Source organism: Leptonotus elevatus, chromosome 17 (genome assembly GCF_054856555.1).
Source record: "Leptonotus elevatus isolate MCC_2025b chromosome 17, RoL_Lele_1.0, whole genome shotgun sequence".
Classification (NCBI taxonomy): domain Eukaryota; kingdom Metazoa; phylum Chordata; class Actinopteri; order Syngnathiformes; family Syngnathidae; genus Leptonotus; species Leptonotus elevatus.
In genome coordinates this window covers 8837191-8865025 of record NC_141255.1, presented here as the reverse complement: position 1 = coordinate 8865025, position 27835 = coordinate 8837191, and the positions used below count along the sequence as shown (strand labels likewise).

General features: G+C 41.3%; 1 protein-coding gene across 1 annotated transcript in view; it reads left to right on the top strand.

Moving 5' to 3' along the window:
* The window catches only part of LOC147159686 (phospholipid-transporting ATPase ABCA1), a 62341-nt gene extending 39573 nt beyond the window's left edge, over positions 1-22768 (top strand). The window contains exons 31-50 of the mRNA XM_086058489.1: positions 1058-1156; positions 1618-1807; positions 4492-4586; positions 4665-4770; positions 5851-5925; positions 7906-8075; positions 8138-8315; positions 8390-8505; positions 8698-8842; positions 10282-10405; positions 10627-10756; positions 10823-10943; positions 12992-13054; positions 14360-14466; positions 14722-14863; positions 15738-15872; positions 16344-16447; positions 16522-16614; positions 19690-19933; positions 22494-22768. Coding sequence (XP_085914615.1) covers positions 1058-1156; positions 1618-1807; positions 4492-4586; positions 4665-4770; positions 5851-5925; positions 7906-8075; positions 8138-8315; positions 8390-8505; positions 8698-8842; positions 10282-10405; positions 10627-10756; positions 10823-10943; positions 12992-13054; positions 14360-14466; positions 14722-14863; positions 15738-15872; positions 16344-16447; positions 16522-16614; positions 19690-19933; positions 22494-22622 — 2566 coding nt within the window. The 3' untranslated portion in view covers positions 22623-22768. The remainder of the gene's footprint in view (positions 1-1057; positions 1157-1617; positions 1808-4491; positions 4587-4664; positions 4771-5850; positions 5926-7905; positions 8076-8137; positions 8316-8389; positions 8506-8697; positions 8843-10281; positions 10406-10626; positions 10757-10822; positions 10944-12991; positions 13055-14359; positions 14467-14721; positions 14864-15737; positions 15873-16343; positions 16448-16521; positions 16615-19689; positions 19934-22493) is intronic.
* The last annotated feature ends 5067 nt before the right edge of the window (positions 22769-27835 follow it).

Below are 27835 nucleotides of genomic sequence, written 5' to 3'. Positions count from 1 at the left end.
ATGAGACAATGAGCACTATAATAATCCACACGGCCGACTTGCTTGTGGTCATTGTTGGCCGAGAGCCATATCGGTGGTCTTTATGGACCTGCAGTATGTGCTTAGTGTGTGTGCGCTTGAGCCAACACGAGGGACGAGGATTTTACGCATAATGAGCATTTATATCATGGCTGATGGGCATTTGATGGATTTCCTTGATTGATTAATGGAGGGGAAGTTGTGCTGCTCCCGGGTTTGTTACTACCAAGTTCCTGGGGAAATCTGAAATCCTACTGAAGAAAATGATGCTGGTCACTGGAAAACCCTAAAAGTGGTGCACCCATGTTTTATGTCGGTAAGATATTAAAATAGACTCGTTCACTTTCTACCAAGTCCCTGAAGAAAATCATCGGTGCACAGATCATTCTTAAAGTTCCCAACAAGGACACGCCTGCTACTACAGGACAGACAAATAATTGTTCTTGCACTGGTCACTGGAAAGTCTAAGTCTTTAGAGTATTGGTACTCACAGGTTTTAAGACTATGACCCAAGACTGGACTCAGAGAAAATCACTTGGTCATTAATTTGATGATGAAGAATTCATCACTAAATAGAAGATGGGTGATTACTGGGCAAGAATGAAAGACCAAGTTTACAGTCCAGGTTTTATGGTTGCAAGACCTTAAACTGGAAGCATTTAGTACCAAGTCCCTGATGAAGTCACTATACAATTTCAACTTATAGCTACTATAAGCATGCTTTTCCCGAGAAGGATCTTTAAGTACTTCTGATGGGTAGTCACAACCTAGAGGGCACCCACTTGAAATAAAGTCTGAAGTCACTCTAAACCTGAACCAGACAAACAGGCAGGTATTACCACAGAGCGGGTATGGGGGCTACTTGTCTGCCAAGGAAATCTCCGTCTTTAGTTTTGGTACTTACAAGTTTTATGGCTGTGTGTCTTTGAACTGGATGACTTTGCTACCAAGACGATCTTTGGGGTCCAACTAGGATTATGGCTTTTAGGGTGGGATGGTTTTCCAGATGTCATATTGATTATGTTTCCATTCTTAACAGTAACGATGCACCAGGAAATGCAAATGCGTCTGAAGTGGTGGAAACCCTGGTGAACAATCCTGGCTTTGGAACGCGTTGCATGGATGGCGACCCAATCCCGTGAGTGTGTTTTTCCTGTGGCCCGTTGATGACTAATATCGGTGATATATAATAGCCGACATGAGTGCGGCTCTGTGGCAGCAGCAGCTGTAAAACGCCACTCTCGCCTCAAGCATTGGCAACGGGGAAATAATGAGCCAATAAACCGGAAATTGATTGCTAAAGCCGAAATGCTGCAACTATCATACTCACTGTTTATCAAATGAATCCTCGCATAATGTCAAATTCTAAACAGAATGTACCTGAACATTTTGCTGGCATTTCAAATTGTACAACGTTATTGGCATAAATTACCTAAATCAGTATTTCTGTCCCGGCTGCTCAATACCAAACTCATCAGGATTCGTTTAGCATTTTACCAGCCACTAAAATTAATACTCACTGAAATGTTGCCATTAAAAAAAGACATTGTTGTTAAAAGTTGTGACTAGAATACTGTACTATTGAACATTTCCCTGCAGGGGGTTACCTTGTGTCTCCCGCCTCTCTCATTGGATCACACCATCTGTGGACCAGTCGGTAGTGGATGTCTTCCTGGAGGGCAACTGGACCATGTCCAACCCCTCCCCTCCCTGCCAATGCAGCACCCCTCAACGCCAAATCATGCTGCCCGACTGTCCACCCGCCGCGGGGGGGCTCCCGCCTCCACAGGTAGGTTGATTTGAGGGTCATAATTCAGGATTTGTCGTTTCAGTGGCAATTTTGTGGCAGGAGTAATAATTACAATAGTAAAGAACAAAAAGAAAAGAAAAAAGCTATAAACAACATCAAATGCCTCTCAGTCTGCTCCACCCTGATTGATAATTGAATTGACCGAAGACTTGAACAAATTATTTTCCCCGAGACGGTCAATGAGGAGGAATAGATTAGGGTGAGCCATGTGGGCATGACTGATGTACTTCAGTGACAGAGACCACCCACACAAAACCAAGCACATCGCCAGGATGAATTTCCTTTGACCCCCCCCCCCCCCCAATCCCCTACTCCCCTTTTTTCCAAAAGCTTCCGCTGTTGAATAAATCATGACAAAGTGTGCCCGCTTCTTCACTGGCTCCTTTAATCCCGCCCGTCCTCACTATGCCGTCCTTGAGAAACTCTAGAGAAGACGAGAAAAAAAAAGCACTGACACCGCGGGAGGTGTGAAATCATCGTTTCCATGGAAATGGCAGGCGGCGCTAAGCCCACCATCAATTGCCAGGTATTGACTCTGCCGTCGTAGATGAAGAGCTGGCGACAGAATTTGTTTGCAAATTGCTGAGCCGAGTCTGAGCGTGTCGTTTGTGTGAAGTTCTCTCAGGGTTGTCAGGGTTTTTACTAGCGTTGTTCCGATACCGTTTTTTGGCCCCCGACACCAATTTTTCTCAAAATGAAACAACATTTTGCACTCCACACATCAAAAACTAGTGAGCAGTTTAGAATCAATATTCATCTCAAGAAAATCTAAAAATATATATCTATTCTGCAAACTTTGATGAAATTGTAACTTTCATCATTTTACAGGCACATTTTCCTCCAAGAATTACCATCAAATTAATTTACCCTCAGTGTTGATTGGTTCAGGACACTGAAGGTGAGCGGGTTCCACTGAAAGCGCATCCGACGCTGCACGCTTCAATAAACTGCTGTAGTCTGTAAGCAATTTGGCAAACGCACGAGACAACGCTTATCTGCGGAAGAACTCTTGACCACAGAGCCGAACGCGACATGTTTAAATGTTAAAAACTTTTCTTTCCTCTGCACAGATAACATTTGAATTTTGCCTAAGAGCGACATGGCAATACGAAAAGAACGGCGCTGCAAATGCGTGGTCTTATCTGGTTCCGGTAGATGTGATTACTGCTGGCTTTTTGCGTTTGCCTCGCACACCTGCAACTTTCTAAAGGCAGAATGTAAAGCGCAGAGCTGTTTTGTAACAACAGATGTCGTCATATGGAGCCCAGCCAATATAATTAGAGCCACGCTGCATTCGCCGGCGTGTTTGTTCACAGATAAGCCACGGTTGCTTTGTCGCCTGATCGCTAAACCAGATGGCTGGTTGCCTTTTTCTTCTTTGTCTCGTCATACGGCATCTTCTTCTCCTGACGGATGCTTGGCCAATGTTTTTTTGTCAATACCAAAGTGGCATATCAAAGAGTTCGGAAAATGAGAGGCAATTCAAGAAACGCTTTGCCGTGTTGACTCCTTATTTGTTGGGACTCGGGGCCGAAATCTGTCACGAAAAGGAAGAATCCGTAATAGTCGTAAAAGTACTATTCAATTATATGACACAAGTAAAAAGCCGTAGCTCTCAGTTGTTTTTACAGGCGTCATGAACATGATTAACTTCAAAATGTTTGCTAAGAACCTCATTCAATTTTAGTTGTTCCTGCAGATTTGCCCCATCGCTACCTAATAAGGGTGTGCCAAAAATATCCATTCTGATAAGAATCGCCATTATCATTTACTACGATTCAGAATTGATTTTAAATGTCCCAAAATCGATTTTATTTCAATTTACCATTTTATACTGTCTTGCCCTTGTTTGTGTGTGCCTTTATTGGGAGCGCTGTTCATGGTGTACCCGGTTTGGCCGCTTAGGGGCAGTGTGGTTCCGCGCATTCTGATACACTGTTAAGTTGTAGCCACATTAGCGAGTAGAAAGAAAAAGTCACAATCAAATTTTTGCAATAAAATTAGTTTTTTTGCCGCATAGAAAGAGCATATGCCGGTGAGTAAAGTTAACATGCTTCTCTGTTTACGTTGCTGAAGCATTTTGCATGAATAGCCGCTCGCTTGAGTGATAAAATTGCCACGAGTAGCGCGCTAATTAGCAAAGTTAGCGAGTCAGACTGGAGTAGATCTTGATGATTCTTTGCACATCTATAAATTGAAGCAGAAATCAGTCAATCAAATCATTTTGAATAAAAAATTGTTCTGAATCGCAAATCGATTCCGAATGTAATCACAGACCCAAAATTTAGAATCATGAGATCCACCCCGACTACCAAATTTGATTAAAAAAAATCCTGAATTGTGAAAACGTGCGTTTGAGCACAGCAGCCAAGCTGGGTGCCGTAAAACAGGAAAGTCTAACGATTCTGCTCAGTCCGGCGCACCTTGGCCAGTCGGTCGTAGCTTTAATTAGTATTATGTCAGCACTCTAAACACGCTCGGGTTCAAGCAGCGTGGCGAATCCACATCGCAGTGTCTTCCTAATTGGAGGTTTCAATGTAGCCATTTATTCACAGAAGGGCATCTAATAAGGCTCCTTTAACATCAGCCAGCAATTTTTTCCACTTAATTGACTGTTATGAAGATGCTTTATTTATTCCTTTTATGTAATTGTTTTTTAACAGAGGATCCAGAACACAACTGACACACTCCTGGATTTAACGGGCCGGAATATGACTGACTTCCTGGTCAAGACTTTTGAGCACGCTGGCAAAACCAGGTAATATAAATGAGGTAGAAATGGACTTATGGGCTTTGATGTTTACATTTTTGTTTTAAAATGTCTGGGAAAAAAAAGGTACGGTGGTATCTCAGTTGGAGCTGTAAACTCCCAAGTCCGCCTGAGTGAGGCAGCAATCGAAGCCTCGTTCCAGAACCTGAAAGATGTCTTCAATTACTCCCAGGTAAGAAAACGCGTCATGCAGCCACAGTTGCAACATGATTGGTGCCTTGAGGTTCCACTTTAATTGATTCATTATACTCAATCAATTACTGTCATATTAGCTATTTCTCCTATGTGAAAAAGACTCTCAAGTTTGCGTTTGCATGTCGAAAGCAAAAAAATCCACCAAATGACAATTCATATCTTGAAAAACTTAAAGTCAGATGACTTGTATGTCAAGGCCCCACTGTTCTCAATAAAGCATTTTACACTAATCCATCTGACTTTTCAAAAGGTATTTTTTAGGGGTGTCAAAATTAGTGCGTTAATATTGAGTTAATTTAAAGTTCCTTTAACGCCACTAATTTATCAAAATTTTGCAGTAATACATTTAATAATAATGCATATATTTTGGGAGATTGGGGTCAAGTTGTATTTTACAATTTTAAAAATGTACAGAATTTCACAAGTTACTTTGTTAAAGATTAGATAGCTTACAAATGCAATCATGCCATCTAGTGGCAGAAAAATGACCTCCACAAATTAATATCACACTCGTTTTTTACAGTACATCTTTTATTTTAACTCAATTTTATGAATTATCATGAAATGTGTGTATCAATGACATATTTCTATTAGTTTAACATGTTTTCCACTTTTATGTTCACAAGAGTATGACAACTTTTTATTGTACATTTTATTATAAAATTTAGAACAGATATAAAATGTGCGTTTTTTTTTTTTTTGTGATGTTCGTAAAGGTAGTCCTCACTTTTTCCTTAGTGCTTTTCTCCTCACTCCATGTGCTCTCTCCGTCTGGCTGATGATCAATTTGAGCCCCAACAGGGGGACGTCCATTTGCATTTAAATCGCACGTGTAATGTGGCGGCCGCTTCTGTTGCACGGCCAGCTCGGAACAGCATGGCGGCGACGGAAGTCAACGTCCCGTCATTTCCTCTGCACTCGTTTCCCGCCAGGCCCCGAACGGCGGCGAGATCATTTTTTAAACCTGAGCGCTCCTCTCCCGCCGCATTCCACTTCCTAACTGTCCAAGTTTGCAGAGTGTGTCCAATTAAGTCTTGCTTTGCCTCGTCTTCATTAGGCCAACGTGACGGACGAGCTCCTCCGCACAGCCCAGACGCTGCTCAAGAAGCTGGGAACCAAGCACAATCTGAAGGTAGCTGTGTGCGTGTGCGTGTGCGTGTGCGTGTGCGTGTGCGTGTGCGTAAGTGTGAGAGAGAGCAAGCCGACAAAAAGCCACGCGGCGAGTGTTTGTTGCCGACACTCCAAACGCCGCACGCTCCTAATTAGTGTGGTGGCATCAGCCGGGGAGCCCGCTCCCTCCGCCTTTTGTCTTTCATCCGTTCTCTCACTTTTTTTCCCCCCACCTCTTTGCACCCCGAGCGTCACGCGGGATCACAGAATCGCAACAGATTCTTGACCCACTTTTTAAATGCTGTTTGTATCGTGAATGGACGCAAAATGGAAGTATGGAAATGATGTGCCAGTAAAAAAATCAACCAACATTTAAAAAAAACACTTAAAAATTCACTTTAATGGTTTAAATCAACTCTTGAAACATTTAACTGTAAAATTGTACACACATTTTTTCGGTCAATGTATTAAACAAACTTCGATTCTCAAATGATCAGTTTTGAGAAAAGATGATCGGTATTTCAGTCTGAATGGCAACATGTGATGGTACTGAAAACCCCATCAGTTTGCTAAACCTTCTTCATTGAGAAAAAAAAATGATTTTTTTTTTAAATTCAAATTCAAGACAAAGGTATAGGGTTTACTGGTGTACAAAATGAAAAAGGAAAGTAGCCGCTTCATTAAATCTGTCTCGCTTCACCTTGAATTCAGAAAGTGTTGTGTTCTTGTATTTTGGTTAATATTGTGTTAGTGGAATATGAGTTAAGCAGCATAATTCAGCAGTTATTTATCAATAGCAGAAGGCGGCCATTTTGCCACTTGCTGTCGCGTAAAAATGACATCACAGTTGCTGAGGTCTGAGGCAACAACCAATCGCATCTCAGCTTCAGAAAACAGGTGAGGTGTGATTGGTTGTTGCCTGAGCCCTGAGCAACTGTGATGTCATCTTAAGTCGACAGCAAATTGCAAAATGGCCGCCCCGAGATGGATAAAAATGGCTGGATTTTGCTTCATAACTCATATTCCAAAAATTTAATATTAGAATGTCATGTTTATACTAATGAAGGTACATAAAACATTTTATTGTCAATGAAATGTTTAATGTTGACATCCCCATTTACTCATTCACTAGCAACCCCCTTCGCTCTCAGCTGTTTTACTGCATTTTGACTGATTTTGCAAGGCCCACAGATTATTGTGTTCTATTGCTATAAAAACATAGAACCTACCAAAGATTAGAGTCTCTTCTTTCATCAGGAAAAAAAAGTACATTTGCATCTGTTTCCATTTTGCAGCAATTAGCATTAGAATATAGCTAGGTTTCATCAATATTCACATTCCAGGTGAAAACATTGACAAAAAGAGCTTTCTGCAATATGGCCCTGGGCCTCTCTTATACTCTGATGCCACCTACTGGCCGTTTTTGTAATAACTACCATTGCTTCAAGCCACCTCTTCAGGTCAGAGGCTGCATCAAAGCATTCTGTGCTCTTGCATAAAAAAAAAAACATTTGGAAAAAAAAACATTTAAATACATATTTGGGAGTGAAGGACAAAGTATTAAATGTGTTTACACGTTTTTGGTTCTGAATGAGTTAAGGATGCTCAACTTGGCATTACAAATCATACAGTTAGGACACTTACTCCCATCACTTAACTGTATATTTATAGAGCACTTTAAAACAACCACCGCTGTTTGCTTAAGATGGAACCCAGAAGCAGGAGATAAAATAGTTAGGTTTCTATCCACCCATTTTTATTTGAATTTTCAAGAAATGTGAAAATAAAACTGAATGGAACCGGATATTACATCACACGTACATTTGTAAAAATTAAACAATTGCATGTAAACCTGACTAATGAAAGCAGCCCCAGAATAGAACCCTGTGGAACACCATACGTTTTGTTTGTCACAGAACCCAAGTTAAGAACCACTGCTCTAACTTGTGCTATGAACCTGATATGATTGGTGGTTGTGGTTTGTACTAAATGCCCATGGCAGGTGTGGTTCTACAACCAGGCGTGGCACGGCGTCGTGTCCTTCCTTAACGTGGCCAACAACGCCATCCTGAGGGCGGGCCTGCCGGCGGGAGCAGACGCCCGGCGTTATGGGATCTCCGCGTCCAGTCACCCCCTCAACCTGACCAAGGAGCAGCTCTCCTTTGTGGCTTTGTGAGTGGCGAAGGAAAAACCTTGCGTCATGGCCTGTCGCTCACCCTCGCCCTTCCCCGCAGGGCCTCGACCTCCACCGACGTGGTGGTGTCCATCTGCGTCATCTTCGCCATGTCCTTCATCCCCGCCAGCTTCGTCCTCTTCCTCATCCAGGAGCGAGTGAGCAAAAGCAAGCACCTGCAGTTCGTCAGCGGCGTCAACCCGACTGTCTACTGGTTGGCCAATTTTGCCTGGGACGCGGTACGTAGCGCCGTCGCCGCAGCAGCAGCAGCGCCGTGCGCGATCGGGTGAAGACGAATTTGTGTCGTTTGCAGTGCAACTACGCCGTCCCTTGTGTCATCGTTGTCGTCATCTTCTTGTGCTTCCAACAAGAGGCGTACGTCTCCGCACCCAACCTGCCCGCTCTGGTCCTGCTTCTGCTTTTCTACGGGTACGCAACAAATAGAGTTCAGAAAGTGTTCCACATGGTGTACAAAAAATGTGATGAATGATGTATATGAAACGTAGCTTACATAAAATGGGCTCCCCAATATAGACCAAATAGTCCAATTAGCATATATAATGGTTTTGTATTTTAAATGTTCTGCATAGCTAATGCATGACGTTTTCCCATTTACCACAGGTGGTCGATCACCCCCATGATGTACCCGGCGTCGTTCGTGTTCAGCGTGCCCAGCACGGCCTATGTGGTGCTCACTTGCGTCAACCTTTTCATTGGCATCAACGGCAGCGTGGCCACCTTCGTCATGGAACTTTTTGACGACCAAGTCAGTACTGCATAGCAAGTGTTTTTAATGTGCTGCATAGCTATGTATATGACACGTACCAAGTGTCAAACTATGTTTAAAATGTGCAGCATAGCCCTGTCACATAATGCACATAAAATTGGCCGCGTAGCTTTGATCAAATATGCTACATAGCGGCTGCAGCATGCTGTGTATATGAGTAGTGTTGCATAGCTTCTATAAAATGTGCTCCAAAGAACTTATGTTCTTTTATGTTAAGTATACCCTGCTATGTACATAAAATGACATAGCGTATATAAATAGCGTTGCATAGCGACCAATACAATAGGTGCCGCATAGCTGATGAGTACAACTTTTTGAAGAAGAAAGCCTACTAAATGTGGACTGTTGGATAGCTATATGCAGGCGCTTGTGTGTGAAGGCTTAATTGTGAGTTAGCGGCAAACAAAGGTTGCCTGCCCAGCAGGGGGCGGTCTTAACAGAGTTCCTCCATCCTCAAAGACGCCCGTTTTCCCACATTCTCTTTGATAGCCGCGGTTGTCATCCATCTTTTAGCTGGTGTTCATTTGCAAACCACGAGTCGCTTCAGTCTTTGCTGAGGCCTCGTCTGTCAGTCACATCACGCATTATTAGCATTTCAAGCTCTTTTTTGTACATTTTTAAGAAAACGGTCTTATTAGCAGAGGAGGTACAGTACTTGTGCCGTAACGTACTGCATAGGTATACAACTGTACATGTAAATGGGTAAATGTGTGTGTATAATTTTTTTTTTTTTAACAAATAACCAGTAGTATGCTAAAAAAAATGAACAAAAAAGTGTCTGCATAATGTGCCACATAATGCATACACAAACATCACATATCGGGAATATAAAATGTGCCACATAGCTTAAGTATGTTACGAATAGTGTTATCAAATATAAAATATTGCTGTATAGAAAATGTGCAGTATGGCGTCAATAAAATGTGTCACAAAGCATATATAAGGAAGTGCTGTTTAGCTTATGTAAAATGCGCCACATAGCTTAAAATGAGCAGAAACAAACCATGCCACATAGCTTCTCGTACCTCATTTTGCTCTATCAGAGGTTTGTACAGTCCCCCCGTCACATTCCCCACTCCCCCCCCCCCCCGCCTCTTCCCCGTTTATGAATGTCGGCACACCACGGGAACAGGAACGCGGCGACGGGTCAGATAAGACTCCTGCGCCTTGAAAAGTGTCGGTGAATGATTTATGGGCGTAAAGGGGAGGTGTTGAGCGTTCCATCATCGTTGAGGAGAAATCTCTCACATCCGCGTGATGAACAACCGGCCGAGAGAAGAGCTGTAATTGCACCTATTGATCTCACATTAGCTCTGGCGACCGCGTTCCGATGACTTTGTTTTAAGGTTTTTCCGTCGTAGAAAGGTTCCAAAAAGTGCAAGTATAAAAAATAAAAAAACCTTTTCTTTACTTCCCAGGAAGTGTCGTACATCAACGACATTGTGAAACAAGTGCTTCTCATCTTCCCTCACTTCTGTCTGGGCAGAGGACTGATTGACATGGCCAAGAACCAAGCCATGGCCAACCTCTACAGCAATTTTGGTGAGAACGTCGAAATCTGCTACGCAGCATAGCAGTCATAAAATGTGCCGCATAGTCATGACGCGATGAATAGTGATTTCCGTGTTTTTTAAAGGCTAAATGGCATTTTAAACTGTTGCCAAGAAATATGACTAAACACTTTAAAGAGCTGGGAAAATCTTCTTCTTTTTTTATCCTCTGTTAACCGTTTACTGTCCTTCTTTTTTGTCGCCTATTATTAGGCGAAGATCGCTTCAAAGAGCCGCTTAGCTGGGATATGGTGGGGAAGAACCTGTGCGCCATGTCCATCCAAGGAGCTGTCATGTTTGCCATCACTCTTCTCATTCAGTACAAGTTCTTCTGTAAACCCAGGTGACAACTTGCCCACCTGTCCGTTCACCAGGCAAGAGATTGACATGTTTTTGTGGCCTTCACCAGGTTAATTTCAGCTAAATCGTTATCCACGGACAAAGAGGATGTGGACGTAGTTCGTGAACGGGAGCGGGTGTACGCTGGGAAGGCCCAGAACGACCTTTTGAGGATTTATGATCTTACGAAGGTGTTGTTTATTTTCTTCAATGTTGTCTTTTCTGTCCCTGCACAGACATGCAATCCTAAAATGGCCACTTTACACCAAAATGTCAGACTTCCTCCTTTTTGTTGGTCTACAACTGATAGACAGCCCTAGTCAAACTAGTTTTGGGGGGTTGGATCTGTTTTGTCTGATTCTATACAGAGCCAACATGGCCACTTCAAACCAAAATGACAGACTCCTGTCGAATTGCTTAGTCAAACCGGTATATTCAAAATATATGCTTCAAACCAAAATGGAACACTCCTGGTACTTCTTGAGACTTTTTTGTGGGTCTACTCACAATAGAAAGGCCAACCAAATTTCATGTTGCCAAGTCGAACTGGCTTTGGGGGCTCAGTTTTTTGTGTTTTGGTCAAATGTTTGTGTTTGGGCCAGATCCAAAATGGCGGACTCCATGTAACGTTCCGTTAATGGATTATTGAGGCTTTTTTGTGGAACTATTGCTGCATTCGAGGATGTTCGGAAGGCGGATATTTCCGAGTTGTTTTCCCAGTTTCGACCTGAAAGCGTTCGAGACGAAAGTAAACAACCAAAATGGCGGATAGTGATCAATTGTTTTTTATTTTGGTCCTCAAAACTCATTTTGACCTCCAGCAAATTTACCTTCTAGCAATTTTGCTTCATTTATTGTGTTCATCTTATTTCTTAAGCATTCCGTAGTTCACCGTATAATTTCATGCAGGGAAATAGCGGCATACTGTCACGTACGTGTTACGTGAAATTATGTCGAATTTTTATGAATGAAGAAAAGCTATCTAGTGTTTTACTCGAGTAAATAGCGTTTTACCATTCATGGTGGGTGTTTCCAAATGGGTCACCATTGTAGAGCGAGTGACGTCACTTGTAGTCCGCCGGTGAAGTCGGGTCCTTTTTTTTCCGACTTCGCAGGTGGAATTTCCGAGTTCAAGGGGTCGTTCCAGTAGTCACTTCCTGGTTTGAACTCTGAAAAGTCAGACTTCCGACCATCCTCGAATGCAGCATTAATCTACCAGATTTGATGACGCTAAGTCAAGCAAATTTTGAGGGCAGATTTTTATTTTTTTTTTCAATTCTAGAGTGCCGAACAGAATCTCTGCTCACTTCAAAACGCAAAAATAAATGTGCGCATGTTTTTTAAAATAATTATCTTCTTCAATTTTACAGGGTTGTACCTTTCAAATGTGCTAGCAATCAAACACAACATTTTGGACAAATTTGGCACCAAAATAATTTGCTGTGTCTCTTCATGATTCACAGGCCAAGTTAACAGTCGTGTTTTTTTCCCTCCCAACTCAATTCTGCAGCGTCCCCTCACCTGTCTCATCAGATGCAACGAGCAGCCCTCGTATGGCGACAGCTGCCGCTACGCTTCAATCGTGGCGTGATTATCCTTTAATTGCCTTCCGTCCTCGCCATACGTCGCACTTTGAAGGCGCGTTAGACGTTAAAAAAGTAGCGCGCGTCTGACGCGGATTGAGAGGCACTGGGAGAAGTTTGTTTGGAGTCGGAAAACTGCCGTGTCATCTAAATATAATGTTCATTAAATTGTGGCCGCCCCTTGACTCTAAATGTGTAAATGTAGTTCAAATGTGTTCATTAAAGAAATTATGAGTAAGATATGTTTTCAAATAAAACACTTTTGCAATGTATGGTAAAGTGCTTGTATAAGCGCACTATATTTACCAATGGTAAATACAAAAATAAAAAAAATTTGTGATCAAATAATTTGTAGCTTTATGATCATCGCGGGATTTGCTTATCACAAAAGCCACTCAAAAATCGATACATGTCCATGCATATATATGTACAGCGAGTACGCTCATACAGTGAAAATATTTGTAATATTATTCAAGCAAATGTGTGATGGTGTCCTTGATGCCTCCCCCCCCCCCCCCCCAACCGGGCTGCCATTAATTGTTCCAAATTATCTCCGCTGTTTTCCCGCCTCCATGCTTCCCTGCTGCTGTTTATTTATTCGTTTCATGCTATTATTGTCGGTGACCTCACCGGTTCGCCGGCTGTGCTCCCTCCAGGTGTATCCGGGGAAGCGCATCCCCGCCGTGGACCGGCTCTGCGTGGGCATACCTGCGGCAGAGGTGAGCCAAATACTGCTGCATCTCGTGATCACATTTGAGGTTTTTCTTTAATGGAAAAATTTAATGTATGTGGTCAGTTGATACTTAATGCTAGGCAATATGTTTATTTTTTACTCCACAAACGCAGTATTAGTATTATGTGTTTTGACTGGTGCACTAAGAAAAAGAAAATGTGGGTTTAGTTCTGTTTTAAAGACAGATAGAACCTCTTATACATCTCCGACATGAATAACTTTCAAAGAAATGTGCTTGTAGAAATCAGCGTCACGTCCACCCTGATTACACATTGAGCGCTGCCAGCGACCACTCGCTAGCTTTCTGCGTAATCTCAAATGCTGACAGGCGGCCGTGATTGGACGCATCAATCCCCAGCGTCGCTGTTTACCGAGCGCCGCCGTGTAAATGCCAGCTCGGAATTGGGATTCACGGCAGGCCGTCGCACATTTCCATGCATTATTTACATGCAGCATAGCCCATCTCCTACACGTTCCTGAGGACTAGTCAAGAGATCCAGGAGTGGTAGTAATCAAATATTTATGCCGGTGGCAGGATCTAGGACCCTGTGAAACCCCTTCCAGCTGCAACAGTCCCCGGTGTCGGCCATGTTGACTTAGTAGTATATTGTTATGTTTGTGTATTTGTCACAATGCTACAAAGAGGCGGCTAGACATTATTTTTCCATCTGACTTGCTCAAGTGAATCCTCGAATTGACCAATATTATATTTATTCCTAATTCTTTCATGTCCGCGCAATTTCTTTAAAAAATTTCAGATGTTTTTAAAATTCTTAACATTTCTTCGAGTTTCTGCAAAGTTCTTAAAAATTCCTAAACGAACTGTTATCTGACTGTTTTTAAAATTTCCCCCTGAAATCGAAAAAAATAAGTTGTGATCTTTTGTGCGATTCTCATTTCAATTCAATCAATTTCTGAACAATTGCTGTTCGATTTTAGTGAAATGTAAACATTTTAGCTGGCCCTTGATTGTCTAATATTTTATAAAAAAAATCTTTCAAAATATGTAATGTAACAGTTTTCAATTCAACTCAACTCATTTAAATTATGGAACTTTATTTTTTAAACATATACATTGCATAATACACTAACGAAAAGTGAACATACATTAAAAACAATTAAGATTTTACAAACCTTTTCGGATTGTAATCAAATTGCAACCTTTTGTTGCATATTTAAAAAAGTCTTGTCACTAGCCACGCTAGGGTTTGACTGTCATTTTGCTTTTCGGTCCCTATTCACATCTATATTGAATCTTAAAGTCAGTCATTCCTATCGCGTCCTTCGCCAGTGCTTCGGCTTGCTGGGGATCAACGGGGCCGGGAAGACGACCACCTTTAAGATGCTGACAGGCGACATCCCGGTTTCCAGTGGCGAGGCCTTCCTTAATGGATACAGGTGAGAACTGGAAAACCATAATCACGTTCTTGATGCCTTAGCCTTTGGTGTGAGGAAAATGTTAACATTTATGATAAAAACAAGTATTAAAGGAGGAGTTAATGAGCATTTATGAAGGGATTTATATAGTTTAGGCAATTTAACAATAGGCCACTAATCGTAGTTGGAGGGCGGGGGGGGTCTTTGTAAAATTTTTGTATCCAACAAGATTTCTTATCATCTAAGATATTGTTGAAAACGCTCTCTCTTTCCCAGCATAAGAACCGAAATGAGGGCCGTGCACCAGAACATGGGCTACTGCCCCCAGTTTGACGCCATCAACGACCTCTTAACGGGCCGAGAGCATCTGGAGTTCTACGCCAGGCTGCGAGGGGTTCCGGAAAAGGAGGTCGCCATGGTAACCGCACACAGGCCCACCTCATTTGTTTGCATGGGGGACATGGAAAGAAAAGTTAACGATGAGGCCAAGTCGAGATGTGCGATAGTTAAGATGACTTCTTATTTGTTGAATAAATAAGATACATGTCCTCATAAATCATATTTCCATGATCCTTGTATATGAGCTGTGTTTGTCACGGGGCCCGTGTTGGTGGAATGTTGTATTGCACCACTTAATGAATTATTTACACTAGTGTATGTTCCACAACTTTTGATTCATAATTGCGCACATGTCCTCGTAATTACAGTTTTTTTATTGCGTTAATTTTGAGTTAATTAAAAGTTCCTTTAACGCCACTAATGTTTTTAACGCACGACGATTAATGACCGCCCCTTACTTGGAAAGCTTGTACTGTGGGAATTCCCGTAGCAATGCAGCAGACAAAATTTTGCTGTAATAAATGTAATTTTGTGGAGACTGGGGTCAAGTTGTATTTTACAATTTGTGCAGAATTTCACAAAATACCTAATGTTAAAGATTAGATAGTGCTTAATATGAAAAGAGAAATGCACTAACCTGTCACCAATGTCTTACAAATGCTCGTTTTTTACAGTACATCTTTTTATTTTTAACTCACTTTTATGAAATTACTGTATCAATAACTAAAAGATGCAGCCATATTTCTATTAGTTCAACATTTTTTCCACTTTTATGTTAACAAGAGTATGAACAATATTTGATTGGACATTTAGAACAGATGACCGTGAGTTAACAATTGTAAGTCATGCGATTAATTACGATTGAAAATTGTCTGGCACCCCTAGATTTGATCTGAAAAGCTGGGCTTGTTCCTTCCTGTGTGTGTGTGTGTGTGTGTGTGTGTACCCAAAAGGTGACTGAGTGGGGCATTCAGAAACTGGGCCTGGTCAAATATGCTACCAAGCCGGCGGGCACCTTCAGCGGCGGCAACAAGCGCAAACTTTCCACTGCCATCGCCTTGATCGGCTGTCCTCCGCTCGTCTTCCTGGTGAGCCCACAACAAGGCTGCACCTCTCAGTTCCCGAAGTCTTGTAAATGTGGGACAAAATTTGTTTGGTCACTTTTGAAGAAGCCTAAATGACCCTAAAATGGCTACCCCAATTAAAGTGGCAGAACTCCTCTGTCTTTTCTGGCATGATCTTTTGAAACTTTTTCTCTGGGTCTCCTCTTGAATGAAAAGTGAAAACAAAATGGCTGATTCGTCTACCAGAAGTCTATCTGGCTTGTTGAATACTATAATGGCTGCTTCAAATCAAAATGGCAGACTTCCTGTGTCTTTTTGGCCATAGTTTCTTGATACTTTTGTTTGTGGCTCCATTCATGATACAGAAAACATAGCTAACAAATTTCATGATGCTAAGTCGATCTAGTTTTTTGTAGAATACTAACTCATGTCAGCTGTTCGGTCAAGTTTTTTTTCTTTTTCAAAATGAACACAACATGGCGAATGTTTTGGCAGGACGAGCCGACCACCGGGATGGACCCGAAAGCCCGCCGCTTCTTGTGGGACTGCATCCTGAGCGTGGTCAAGGAGGGACGCTCTGTCGTTCTCACCTCACACAGGTGCACCGTTTATTGCCATAAAAACGAAGAAAACATTTTAAAAGTTGACCGTTATTTTTGTGTTTTGCAAACAGTATGGAGGAGTGTGAAGCGCTGTGCACACGCATGGCCATCATGGTGAACGGACACTTCAAATGTCTCGGCAGCATCCAGCATCTGAAGAGCAGGTGAGTGACCGTCCATTCCATCCATTCCGGATATATATTTACAGGTTGAAATAGAGTATGTGGCTGTGTGCGCGAGAAAATATGTATTTTTTTTGTATACATTTTATAACATTCTCATTTAGTCTTAACTCATTCACTGCCATTGACGGCTATAGACGTCAAAAATTCATTTGAACTATTTCTATTGGTTTTTATTTGTTTTCACTTTTGTTAACAAGAGTATGAAAACCTAGGTAATTTTTTTTATTGTACTATTAGAACAGATAGAAAATGTGTGATTAATCGTCAGTTAACTATTGAAGTCATGCGATTAATTACAATTAAACATTTTAATCGCCTGACGCGACTTAAAGATTATTAAAAATTCGGGGCATCAGGCGATTAAAATGTTTAATTGTAATTAATCGCATGACTTCACTAGTTAACAATTAATCACATTTTATATCGGTTCTAAATGTACAATTAAAAAACAATATAGGTTTTCATACTCTTATTAACAAAAGTAGAACAAATGTTAAACTAATAGAAATAGTTCAAATTAATTTTTGACGTCTATGGCCGTCAATGGCAGTGAATGAGTTAAAAATACACAATGCCTCATGTCTACTATGTTCTGTCCTTGTTGCAGTTGAAAACGGGAAAACAAAAACGGGATCATATTACAATAAAGACACACTGGTTGAAGACCCCCAAAAATAAATAAAAAATAGTGGAGGCAAGCTCCATTCCATTCACCTGGCAATAAATGTTCCTATTTGTTTCGACATCTTGACTGAGCTTGCCAAAGTGGTTAGCAGGCAGACGTTTTAGCGGCTCAGCCTTGCATCATCTTGTCCATTTGGAGCCGTAAAGTGCGTTTACGACACGGCTGCAATTTTGCACACTTTTTACACGGGGTTGTAAACGTGTTTCTTAATGCATCTTTTGTTCCCGCGCCATCCTCCGACTGGAAGCACCGTTGAGATATTGCGCCAGCATCATAGGCATCCATTTAGCTATTTAATTATTTATTTATTTATTTGAACACGCCACGTCGAGAATAATTCCTAATTAAGCGTTGCCATCTCCTCGCAGTGATTAATGTTTCATGAGGCGTGGCAGCCTGTTAATGAGCGGAAAAGGCAATTAAGGACGAGGTCGTGTCTGTTGTCGCTCGCCACGTGCCGCGTCACAACCTTTTTTACGTCCATCCATCCAATTGGGTTCTCTAAGTGGTCCATATTTTGTTCAAATTGTAACATTTGGGACAATTCTCAATAATCATTTCAAATTATCCATTTTGAATGCATTTTTCAGCAAAATGGGGGGGGGGGGGGTCAGTTGGTTCTCATCAGACATTTTGTGTAATTCTTATAGTTAGCATAACTGTTTAAAGATTTACCAATTTTAGTTAGACTCTTTTGTTTGATGTTTTGCAAAATTCCTTAAAATAATAATAATAATAATAATGGTGAAGATTTTTATTTTTTTTAAGAAAAAATTGTTGGCTCTTCGCGGATTATTCATTGAATTCTTTAAAATTCTTAATGTAATTGGTGGCCTTTTTATATATATATATATATATATATATATATATATATATATATATATATATAGAGAGAGAGAGAGAACTGAACAAATGCTCTTGTCCGATATTTAGTGAAATCCTTTACAAGTTTTTTTTAATCTACCTGTTGTCCAATTTTTGTAAAGTTTGAATATCTTAGTGGCTCATATCATCCAATATATTCTAAGATTCTTTCATTCTTAAAATTTGTAACATCTGTTTTCTGATACTTAGTCAAATTTAAGTTTGCCCTCTCATTGTTTATTGCATAAAATTCTTTGATGTTCTTAGTCTGACAATTTTTTTGTAATACAGATATTTATTTCCGATACTTCTTTTCAAACAATATTCTCATATTTCATGAAATTCATTTAAAACTAAAAAAACTTTTTTTTGTATAATTGAAATATTTTATCTGGCCCTCATGTTTAATATTTTTTAACTTTCAAAAACGGTATTCGTCAGTGTAGTATTACAAATCCACTTCTCCGGTTGTCTGGTATTTTATACAGTTGCGGGGGTAAACAACCTTCACTTTGATTTCTCTTTTGTGATATTTGTTAAAACTCCAAAAACGATCTCCATATGAAATGAGCTTTTGCCCTCAGTTGGAGTTGCGCACGTGGGCCAACCTCAATGCCTCCATCTCGTACCTCTCAGCAATGTAGAGAAGTCACCGCAGGGGTTGGCGCTCACATCTTGCCCCCCCGCTGCTCACTTGTAACACATGCTCACCCTCCCCGTATGCACTCCATTCCAGCATGCGTGAAAATGATTGTTTGCTGTGATGTCTTCTCCACTCCAATCATCTAATTTATTCAATACTGAGAAACATGAACTTTCTCACTTTTTATAATGCTCAAAAAAATTTTAAAATTCTGAAAATAACATTGAAAAAAAATGTACCCCCTCATTGCCGAAAAAAAAAAAAGTAATGTTGTCATTGTTTTTTGGGGTGAAATTAACTCATTCACTGCCATAAATTAATTAAAATAAAGATTATTAAAAATTAGGGGCGACAGGCAATACATTTTTTTAATTGTAATTAATCGTATGACTTCACTAGTTAACTCACGATTAATCGCAAATTTGATATCTGTTCTAAATGTACAATGATAAAAAAATCTAGGTTTTCATACTCTTGTTAACAAAAGTGGGGGAAAAAAATTAACATATAGAAATAGTTCAAATGAATTTTCGACGTTTATAGCCGTCAATGGCAGTGAATGAATAAAAAAAAAAAGAAAAGATTATTGAAAATTTGGGGCGTCAGGTGATTACAATTTAAATCGTAATCAATCGCATGACTGCACTAGTTGACTCACAATTAATCACAAATTTCATATCTGTTCGAAATGTACAATAAAAAAATTCTAGCTTTTCATACTCTGAATGTTGAACTATTGAATTTTTGACGTTTTTAGCCGTCAATGGCAGTGAATGAGTTAAACAATCCTAGTGGGCCCTCTCATCCAGTTTTCATAATTCTTCACAATTAATAAATAAAAAGAAGCTAACGGCCGTTGCAGGTTCGGCGACGGCTACACGTTGTCAGTTCGCGTGGGGGGCAGCCCCCCACTCTTGAAACCCGTGGAGGACTTTGTGGAGCGGACGTTCCCGGGCAGCGTCTTGAAGGAGAAGCATCACAACACATTGCAGTACCAGCTGCCGGCGAGCCAGGGGGCGCTGGCGCACATCTTTCGACACTTCACCGACCAGCGGCGAACGCTTGGCGTGGATGACTACTCCGTGTCGCAGACCACCCTGGACCAGGTACGGCCTTGGAAATGACAAAAGTCCAAATTCATCATTAAGAAAAAGGCAGCATTGACTTTGACACAAAAGCCCTTCAAATGTCAATATGTATGTTTGGGGAAATAATAATAATTAATTCTCAATCCTATTTTATAGTTATAACGGATTGTAATTCACCAATGACTTGATAAAATAATTTGAGACTGAAAACACATCCTGGTTCTCTCCCCTCCTGACCGTTAAACCAGCGCAGCGTTCGCCCGCCTGCCGGTGCCATTCGACCCGGCAGCCGTCCGAATCGATCCGAGGCGACGGCCGATTTTTATTTTAGCCGAACCAGAGCGCGGCGGCAATCAGGCGCACAGTGGCGAGTGTGTCCGCCCCTTGGAGACCGCTATTAGCTCAGCAGCAGATTCAGATTGGCGGCTGCCAGGTCACAATGACCGCTGCGGGGTCACGAAAGGTCAGCGGCCCTCGCTGTAGGCTGTTGGAGGATTGTGTTCAAATCAACAAGCAGAGACTTTTTCATTGTTAAAAAAAAAAAAAAAAACTTTTTTTATAAATAATAATAATTCAATTTGATAATATTTTTCTAATTGTTCATTCATTATTTTTTATTCCATGGAAATTCAATTTTCTCTCTCTTTTTATTTTTTATTTTTTATATATGTCTACTATTTTATGACACTGCAGGGCATTGATCATATACAGTATTTACGTCAGGGCTGGATTGGCACAAAGAAATCGCCCCTGGCATTTTGACTTTGGCCCACCCCGGCCCAGCTTGACTCTTGCCTAACGTGTATTTCTGCCACTGATGTTTATCCATGATGTTTCAGTTTGCTATCTATATTCGAAATGGATTAACAGACTGGTCTCTCCAAAATGCGGGCCAGTCTCTTGGGGTAAAATAATAATTAAAAAGCACTGCATCGGCCCCAAAAGAGGCCGGCCCACTGGACATCTGCCCTCTACGCCAGATGGCCAGTCCAGCCCTGATGTAGGTACATATTAGGGATGGGCAAGTACCGATACCTTATTTCAAGGTATAAGTACTCGCGATGGTGGCCTACCTCTTATGGTCATTTTATGATCTGGAACTTGGAAGAATAGAAAATTGCCATTAATTTCTTGGAATTTTAAACAAAAATGCTATAGAGTTGTTGTTTTTTAAAATTAATTCTTTAAAAATTATGTTTTCTTATTTTATTTTATGTATCAAACGTACTATTGGTATCAATACTCGCTGTTGGTATCGGTAACTAATCCAGTTGAGAACTCATGCTGGTATAGGTCTAAAAAAAAAAAAAGTGGCCATCCCTACCTATAGTATAAATGATAAATAAATAACAAACAAATAATGCATTTTTCAGAAATGATTTTCTTCTCTTTTTTTTTTTTTTTTGTTAAATTTTAAAAAGCTTAATTGTGTTTAACTTTTGCTTACATTTTTTTATCTTCACTGTCATTTCTTGTTTACGAACACGGGATGTTTTTGTAAATACAAGCCGGAGCAAGGTTGTCCGCGCGACGCGTGGAGGACCCGACAGTCACCTCTCAGCTGGTGATCGATCGCGAGCATCCTTGACCTGGTGTAGAATGCCGAGTTCACGCCGCAATTAATATCGATCCACGCGGCCCGAGGCTATGGCGGCGAAGAGCAAAGTGACCATTTGAAAGGAAAATGGCCCCATCTTAAGCGCCTTTGAGGCGTCAGCTTGTCAAGTCGTTGCTGGCACTTTGTATGTGGGCACATTTGCACCCGAGACGACATTGTCAAGGACTTGCTTTTATTAACTCATTCACTGCCATTGACGGTTATAGACGTCAAAAATTATTTTGAACTATTTCTATTAGTTGAACTTTTTTTCCTACCTTTGTTAGCAAGAGTATGAAAACCTAGAATTTATATATTTTTTTAGAACAGATATAAAAATTGTGATTAATCGTGAGTTAACTCAAGTCATGCAATGAATTAAGATTTTAATTGCCCGACACTCCTAATTTTTAATTGTAATTAATCGCATGACTTCAATAGTTAACTCACGATTAATCATAAATGTGATATCTGTTCTAAATGTACAATAAAAAAAATCTAGGTTTTTCATACTCTTGTTAACAGAAGTGAAAAAAAAATGTTAAATAGAAATAGTTCAAATGAATTTTTGACGTCAATAGCCGTCAATGGCAGTGAATGAGTTAAACATGACCCAGCATTACTAAGAATGCTCCCATTTTTTACTTGTAAAGGGCATTGAGATTTCCTGCTTTTTCTTGTAGAAGGGTCTTGATTTTTTATTTATTTTTTATACTTGTCGTAGAATTGAGTTGGAAAATAAATCAGCTGTAAAAATGTGTGACTTTGGGTTTTAAAAACTGAACTTGCTGTGCAAATGTCATCTTGTGGCCTTATAGATGACTTTAATACATGATCCTCTATGAAACTTTTTTTCTTTTAAGAGCCTTCTGAATTACGTAGTAACAACCCTCCCATGTGATGTTTTTTCTTTTCTTTTACGTGACTTATGCATCAAGCCAAAAGGCGCGCCTCTTCTTACTGTTCTGGTTTCTTCCGCAGGTCTTTGTGAATTTTGCGAGTCGCCAGCATGGCGAGGACGACTCTCAGAGCTACGACAACCCGGTGGACACCTCCGACGAGCTCCCGATGCAGCCGGCCAAGATCTCCCCGGGGTCCTACAAGGTGTAGCGCCCTGCAAATCGAAAGCCTTGAAAATTGCCCTGAACTGTGAATCAACCATATCGTTATTTATTTTTTACATACAAATCTGTACTGCATTTATCTGGAATCTGATTACTGCTATTGCTTGATTAAATGTGCATTTGCAAATTCAATGCGTTTCAGTCGTAAAGTAAGATTACACTCAGATGACTTTTTTCAGAATATGGTCGTGCGCTGCATATAACGACTGACAAGTCGAGTGCCCGCTGCTCGAGCGACCGATGATTCAAGAAGCCAGTGGACTATTGAGGACCATCTGGGGAGTGAGAACTTGAGAGTGTTAAGAGAGAATTAAAATTCTGAAAAGTGCTCCCCGGCTGAAGCCGTTAAGCCCCTCGCTGATCGATTGGCGTCTGGATGCAACAAAGCAGGTGATGCATACATTTCGTGTGCGCTCAATTAAGAGAGCGCATCATTTTTGAGGGATTCAGCCAGGCTGCGGAATTTTTGAAGGTCAGCCTCTTTTTTTTTTTTGTGTGTGTGTGTATGTGTAGTGTGTCCTTAAGTAGGTAACCCCTGATTCAGCAAAGGGTAGTAAACATCTTTTTGTTGTTCTTATGTACAGGAGGATGCCGATGCTCAATTCCAGCTTTAAATAGTGTTCCCATCTAAGTCCTGATTAGGTCAAAGGTCATCAATAGTAGGGGCTTCTTTAACTTTTTGGGTCTAAGTGGAGAACTTTTTTCATCATAATCCTAAAGCAGCAATGTTACAATAAAAAAAGAATCTGAGGAAGAAAGTTGTAATTTTATGAGAATAATGTCTTTGTTATCAGTCATCATTAAAAGAATACGATCAAAATGTTTAATGAGGGGCAATTTCAAAAAAAAATCTCAGAATACGCCCCCACGTTTTTTTGCAGTTAAGTATTCACAAATTAAAGTATTTGTTTGTTTATTTTTTCTATTTTTTCCCCTACTCTCCATTATTGGCTGAAAAATAAAGCAATGTCTCGAAAATCTTGCTAATTCGCATTCTTAAGGCATCGTGGTACCAATTTGGTACCAAAAATCTGTTCACGTGAGGAGCTTTATTTGGTGTTGCTTTTGCTTTACTGCCATCTTGTGGCATTGATAGGCAATTACAACCTATTTTGAGGGAGTCAATTACTTGCAGATTTCTGCTTCCCCCCCCCCCCCCCCGGACAACGAGGTTCACTGCTTCCCGCTTTTTATTCCATTCTTTGTCTCCCTTTATTATCTCCCCCCAAAAAATAGCACAAAATGATTGTATGCCACAGTGGTGGATCCCGTAAAACCGTCACATGTTAATCACAGGTTTTCCATTATTTGTACCCGAAACAAAATCGAAACGTGTATGAGTAATGGGCAGCCAAAGAGTGAGTAAATTGTTGGGACACCGTGTAGTCTCTATTTACAGGTGGAGCTCTTAACAATGACGGACGAACACATCTGCTCGGGCCCCCGCAACAAGCCTGCTGGCTCATAAAAAGCCTGTCCATATGAATAATGGGCTGCCCTCGCAGGCTGTGCCATAGCAGGTAGGTGAGGGCACGGCACAGCTACCAGCTGCGCCACCATGTGGTGGGGGGGGCACCAAATTGGGTAAACACCGAGGGCGGAGAAACTAAACTGATTGGAAAGACAAATTTGTAGTAATGAGTATGAGTGATCATCCAGTGACTTTTATATACAGTGATTGAACAGCCAAACGACGGACATTTTGTTTGGCTTGTTTTCGGCCAATGATGATACGGCCATTTTCCATCCAATGAGTTCCAGTGTACGAGATTCTGTCCTTGAGTGACAATCTCTAGTAGTTCATGGTTAACACAGCAAATATCCGCATGAGAGCCCTCGGAGATGAGATCCATCTTGGCAAAGGCCTGCCCCGACCCTTCCGTGTAGCTCGCGAGTCGGGCCAAGTGCAGACTTTTGGATGCACCCCCGCTCCGCTCCTCAACTCTCCGCTTGTCTAACTGAATCTGAAGTCTGTGCTCAGATGAGAGACAGTGAGCTTAAGTGCAGGATTTTCACTTCATGCCGCAGAATCCCCGAAACAGTCGCAGTGATATTTTTGCAGCCCCAGTGAATTCCGAATTTTTTCAGTTATTGTAACTCCATCAGCCAAGGTGCTGTCAAATATTATTGACATGACAAAAATGTCATGTCAATTATTAGGGGTGTGCCCAAAAAAATCTATTCTCTTAAGAATCGCGATTCTCATTTAGTACGATTCAGAATCGATTTTAAATGTCCCAAATAAATCTATTTTATTTAAATTATTTTATACTGCCTTGCCTTTGTCTGTGTGCCTTTATTTGGAGCGATATTCATGTTGTACCTGGTTTGGCCACTGAGGGGCAGTGTGGTTCAACGCGGTCTAATACACTGTTAAGTTGTAGCCACATTAGAGAGTAGGAGGAAAAAGTCACGATCAAGTTATTCTAATAAAAGTTATATTTTTTTCAGCATGGAGCCGTTTTTTGAGTGATAAAAGTGCCGCGAATAGCGCGCTAATTAGCATTAGCGAGTCAGACTGGAGTAGATCATTTGCACATTTATAGATTGAAGCAAAAATCATTGTCAATCAAATCCATCCATCCATTTTCTGTACCGCTTGTCCTCACAAGGGTCACGGGGGTTGCTGGAGCCTATCCCAGCTGGCTTCGGGCAGTAGGCGGGGTACACCCTGAACTGGTTGCCAGCCAATCGCAGGGCACACAGAGACGAACAACCATACTCACAATCACATGGACAATTTGGAGTGTCCAATTCACCATGCATGTTTTTGGAAAGTGGGAGGAAACCGGAGTACCCGGAGAAAACCCACGCAAGCACGGGGAGAACATGCAAACTCCACCCAGGAAGGCCGAAGCCCGGACTTGATCTCACAACCTTTGCACTGGGAGGCGGACGTGCTAACCAGTCACCCACCGTGCCACTGTGCCGCCCTCAGTCAATCAAATCATTTTGAAAAACAAAACAAAAACATTCTTAATCGAAAAAATATTCTGAATCGAATCGCAGACCCCAAAAAATCGGAATCGAACCGTGAGACATTCAAAGATTCCCACCCCTATAATGTATGGTTTAGGATTGGCTTAATGTTTGAATTAGGCATAAATTAGGGCTATGATGTATTAGCGTCTCCATTAAATGATGTGAGAATCACCCACAAATTGGAGCACGCTGCGATCTCTCAGCTCTAAAACAGATGCAAAAAAGTTTGCTGCACTCGACCCCCCCTCTCGGCAGGACAGACAATTGAGATTGAAAGGGAGGTGACCTCTTCTTGTGTGCAATCTGCTACCTATGCGCCATATTGCCACGCCAAATAATGAGGGTCACTCATGGGACAGGTGGCGGGTGGCCTGAGTGACAGGTCCACCATCAATAAAATGGAGATGCAGGTCCATACGGCCGGGGGGGGGGGGGTTGTGGAGGAGGGGGGCAGACATGGTCAGTGTCACAATTAGGCTCCATTATGGTTACATTATTAGCCATGTAGCCACCCAAAGGTTAAGGTGAGAAAACATAACTTGAGCTAAACCTTCATAAATAGTTACGCTAACATGTAGCTACCTAGCATCACAACACAAGGGTAAGGGTGGGAACATGTGACATAACAAGGAAAATGCCCAAACTTTCAAAAATAGTAACACTAAAATGTAGTCATCGCAACAGAAGGTACGGCAAAGTTTTGGGCCATTCCTGGTCGCGCCACGTTACTACCCTGACTCTCACGTGGGGGCTACATGATAGCGTGTCTATTTTTTGAAGGTTTTAAGGCACAGCCAAGGTCGAGAGCAAGCCGCTGTGATGCCCGCATTCCCAGCGTGGCGTCCGAGGGGCACATGATTGACATTTACAAAGACTTATGGAGCCGCAGTCGGAGGCTAAGAGCTGCCAGGAATCCAGCAGCGTTGCCAGGACCCCACCGTGAAAAAAACCATCAATGTGTAGGCCTTTTGGGGTGGGGTGTGTGTGTGTGTGTGGGGGGGGGGGGGGGGGGGTCATCCGTTGCAGCGCTGCCCTCCAGTGGCCTGTTTTGCATCCTCATGTTGAGGATTCAGGCCACGCAGTATGATTGGGCGTGATTTAAGATGCTCATAAGAAGCTCATTATTTACCTTTTTCTATGCACTTAAGGTTTATAGCAAGCGGCTTTGTTGCTAAAAATCTGCTGCTGTCATTCTCTTACTGACCAAAACAAAGTCAACACAGGACTGATATACAGTGGTAAGCGCACACGGGTTGAACTCATTTGCTCGCATGGAGGACGTGGAAAGAAAAGTTGACGTTTAAAGTAAACGGTGGGGCTGCTTACGAAATATAGCGGTACAAAATGCATCACAAGTGGTCTGTTTTGGTCATTGGATATTACGTTTGGAAAAAATATATATAAAAAATAGAAAAACGACTTGTTATTCGATTTTTGTTTTAAAATATAAAACCTACTAATTTAAATACACATTGATTTTCTCGTTTGTTATGTGGAACGGTCGGTTTCAGCATTTCTCATACTGACCAGGAGATGGCGACAGCGTGACGCCTGAACATGAGCTGTCTAATGGAATGATCTATTTCCACAGCCACTAACTACACACGTGGAGTAAATTGTTCCTGCCGCTCTGTTAATCAAAGGGGGAAAATAAAAGCAATAGTAAATACAATATAATGAAATGTAATTTGAATTTTATAAACAAGTTATACAATTTCTCCTGGCGGTGGGGAATTCAGACCATCCAAATCCACCGTCGCCCTATAACAGTAATCAACACATGGAGGGGACAGAAAAGTACAACAGTGACAGATGATAAAAACAGCAACATGTACATTGCACTTTTACTCAAATAGACAAAGTCATGATGATTTGCTTTTGGCTGAATACACAACATGTCCAAATGTAGGATGTGTTGAGTATGGCCGTTCAGCAAAAAAACAAGATGCGTCACAAAGCTCAACACTGCCCTCTCCTGTTCACATGCTGCCAGCGCGCACATCATTCATGTCATCTTTTTTTGTGTGCCGCTTGATTCATGACTCGATGTGGAAATTGTTCCTTTTACTCATACCATCCGGCTGTTATTGCATCCTGCAAAACACACATGATGTACCGTTAGTTGTGTGCTGTTAACTTTATTTGTGCGTTTGTATATTTCCTCGTTAACTAGATTATTTTGACCTCTTACAGGTCTTTCTTATGGAAATTTACAGT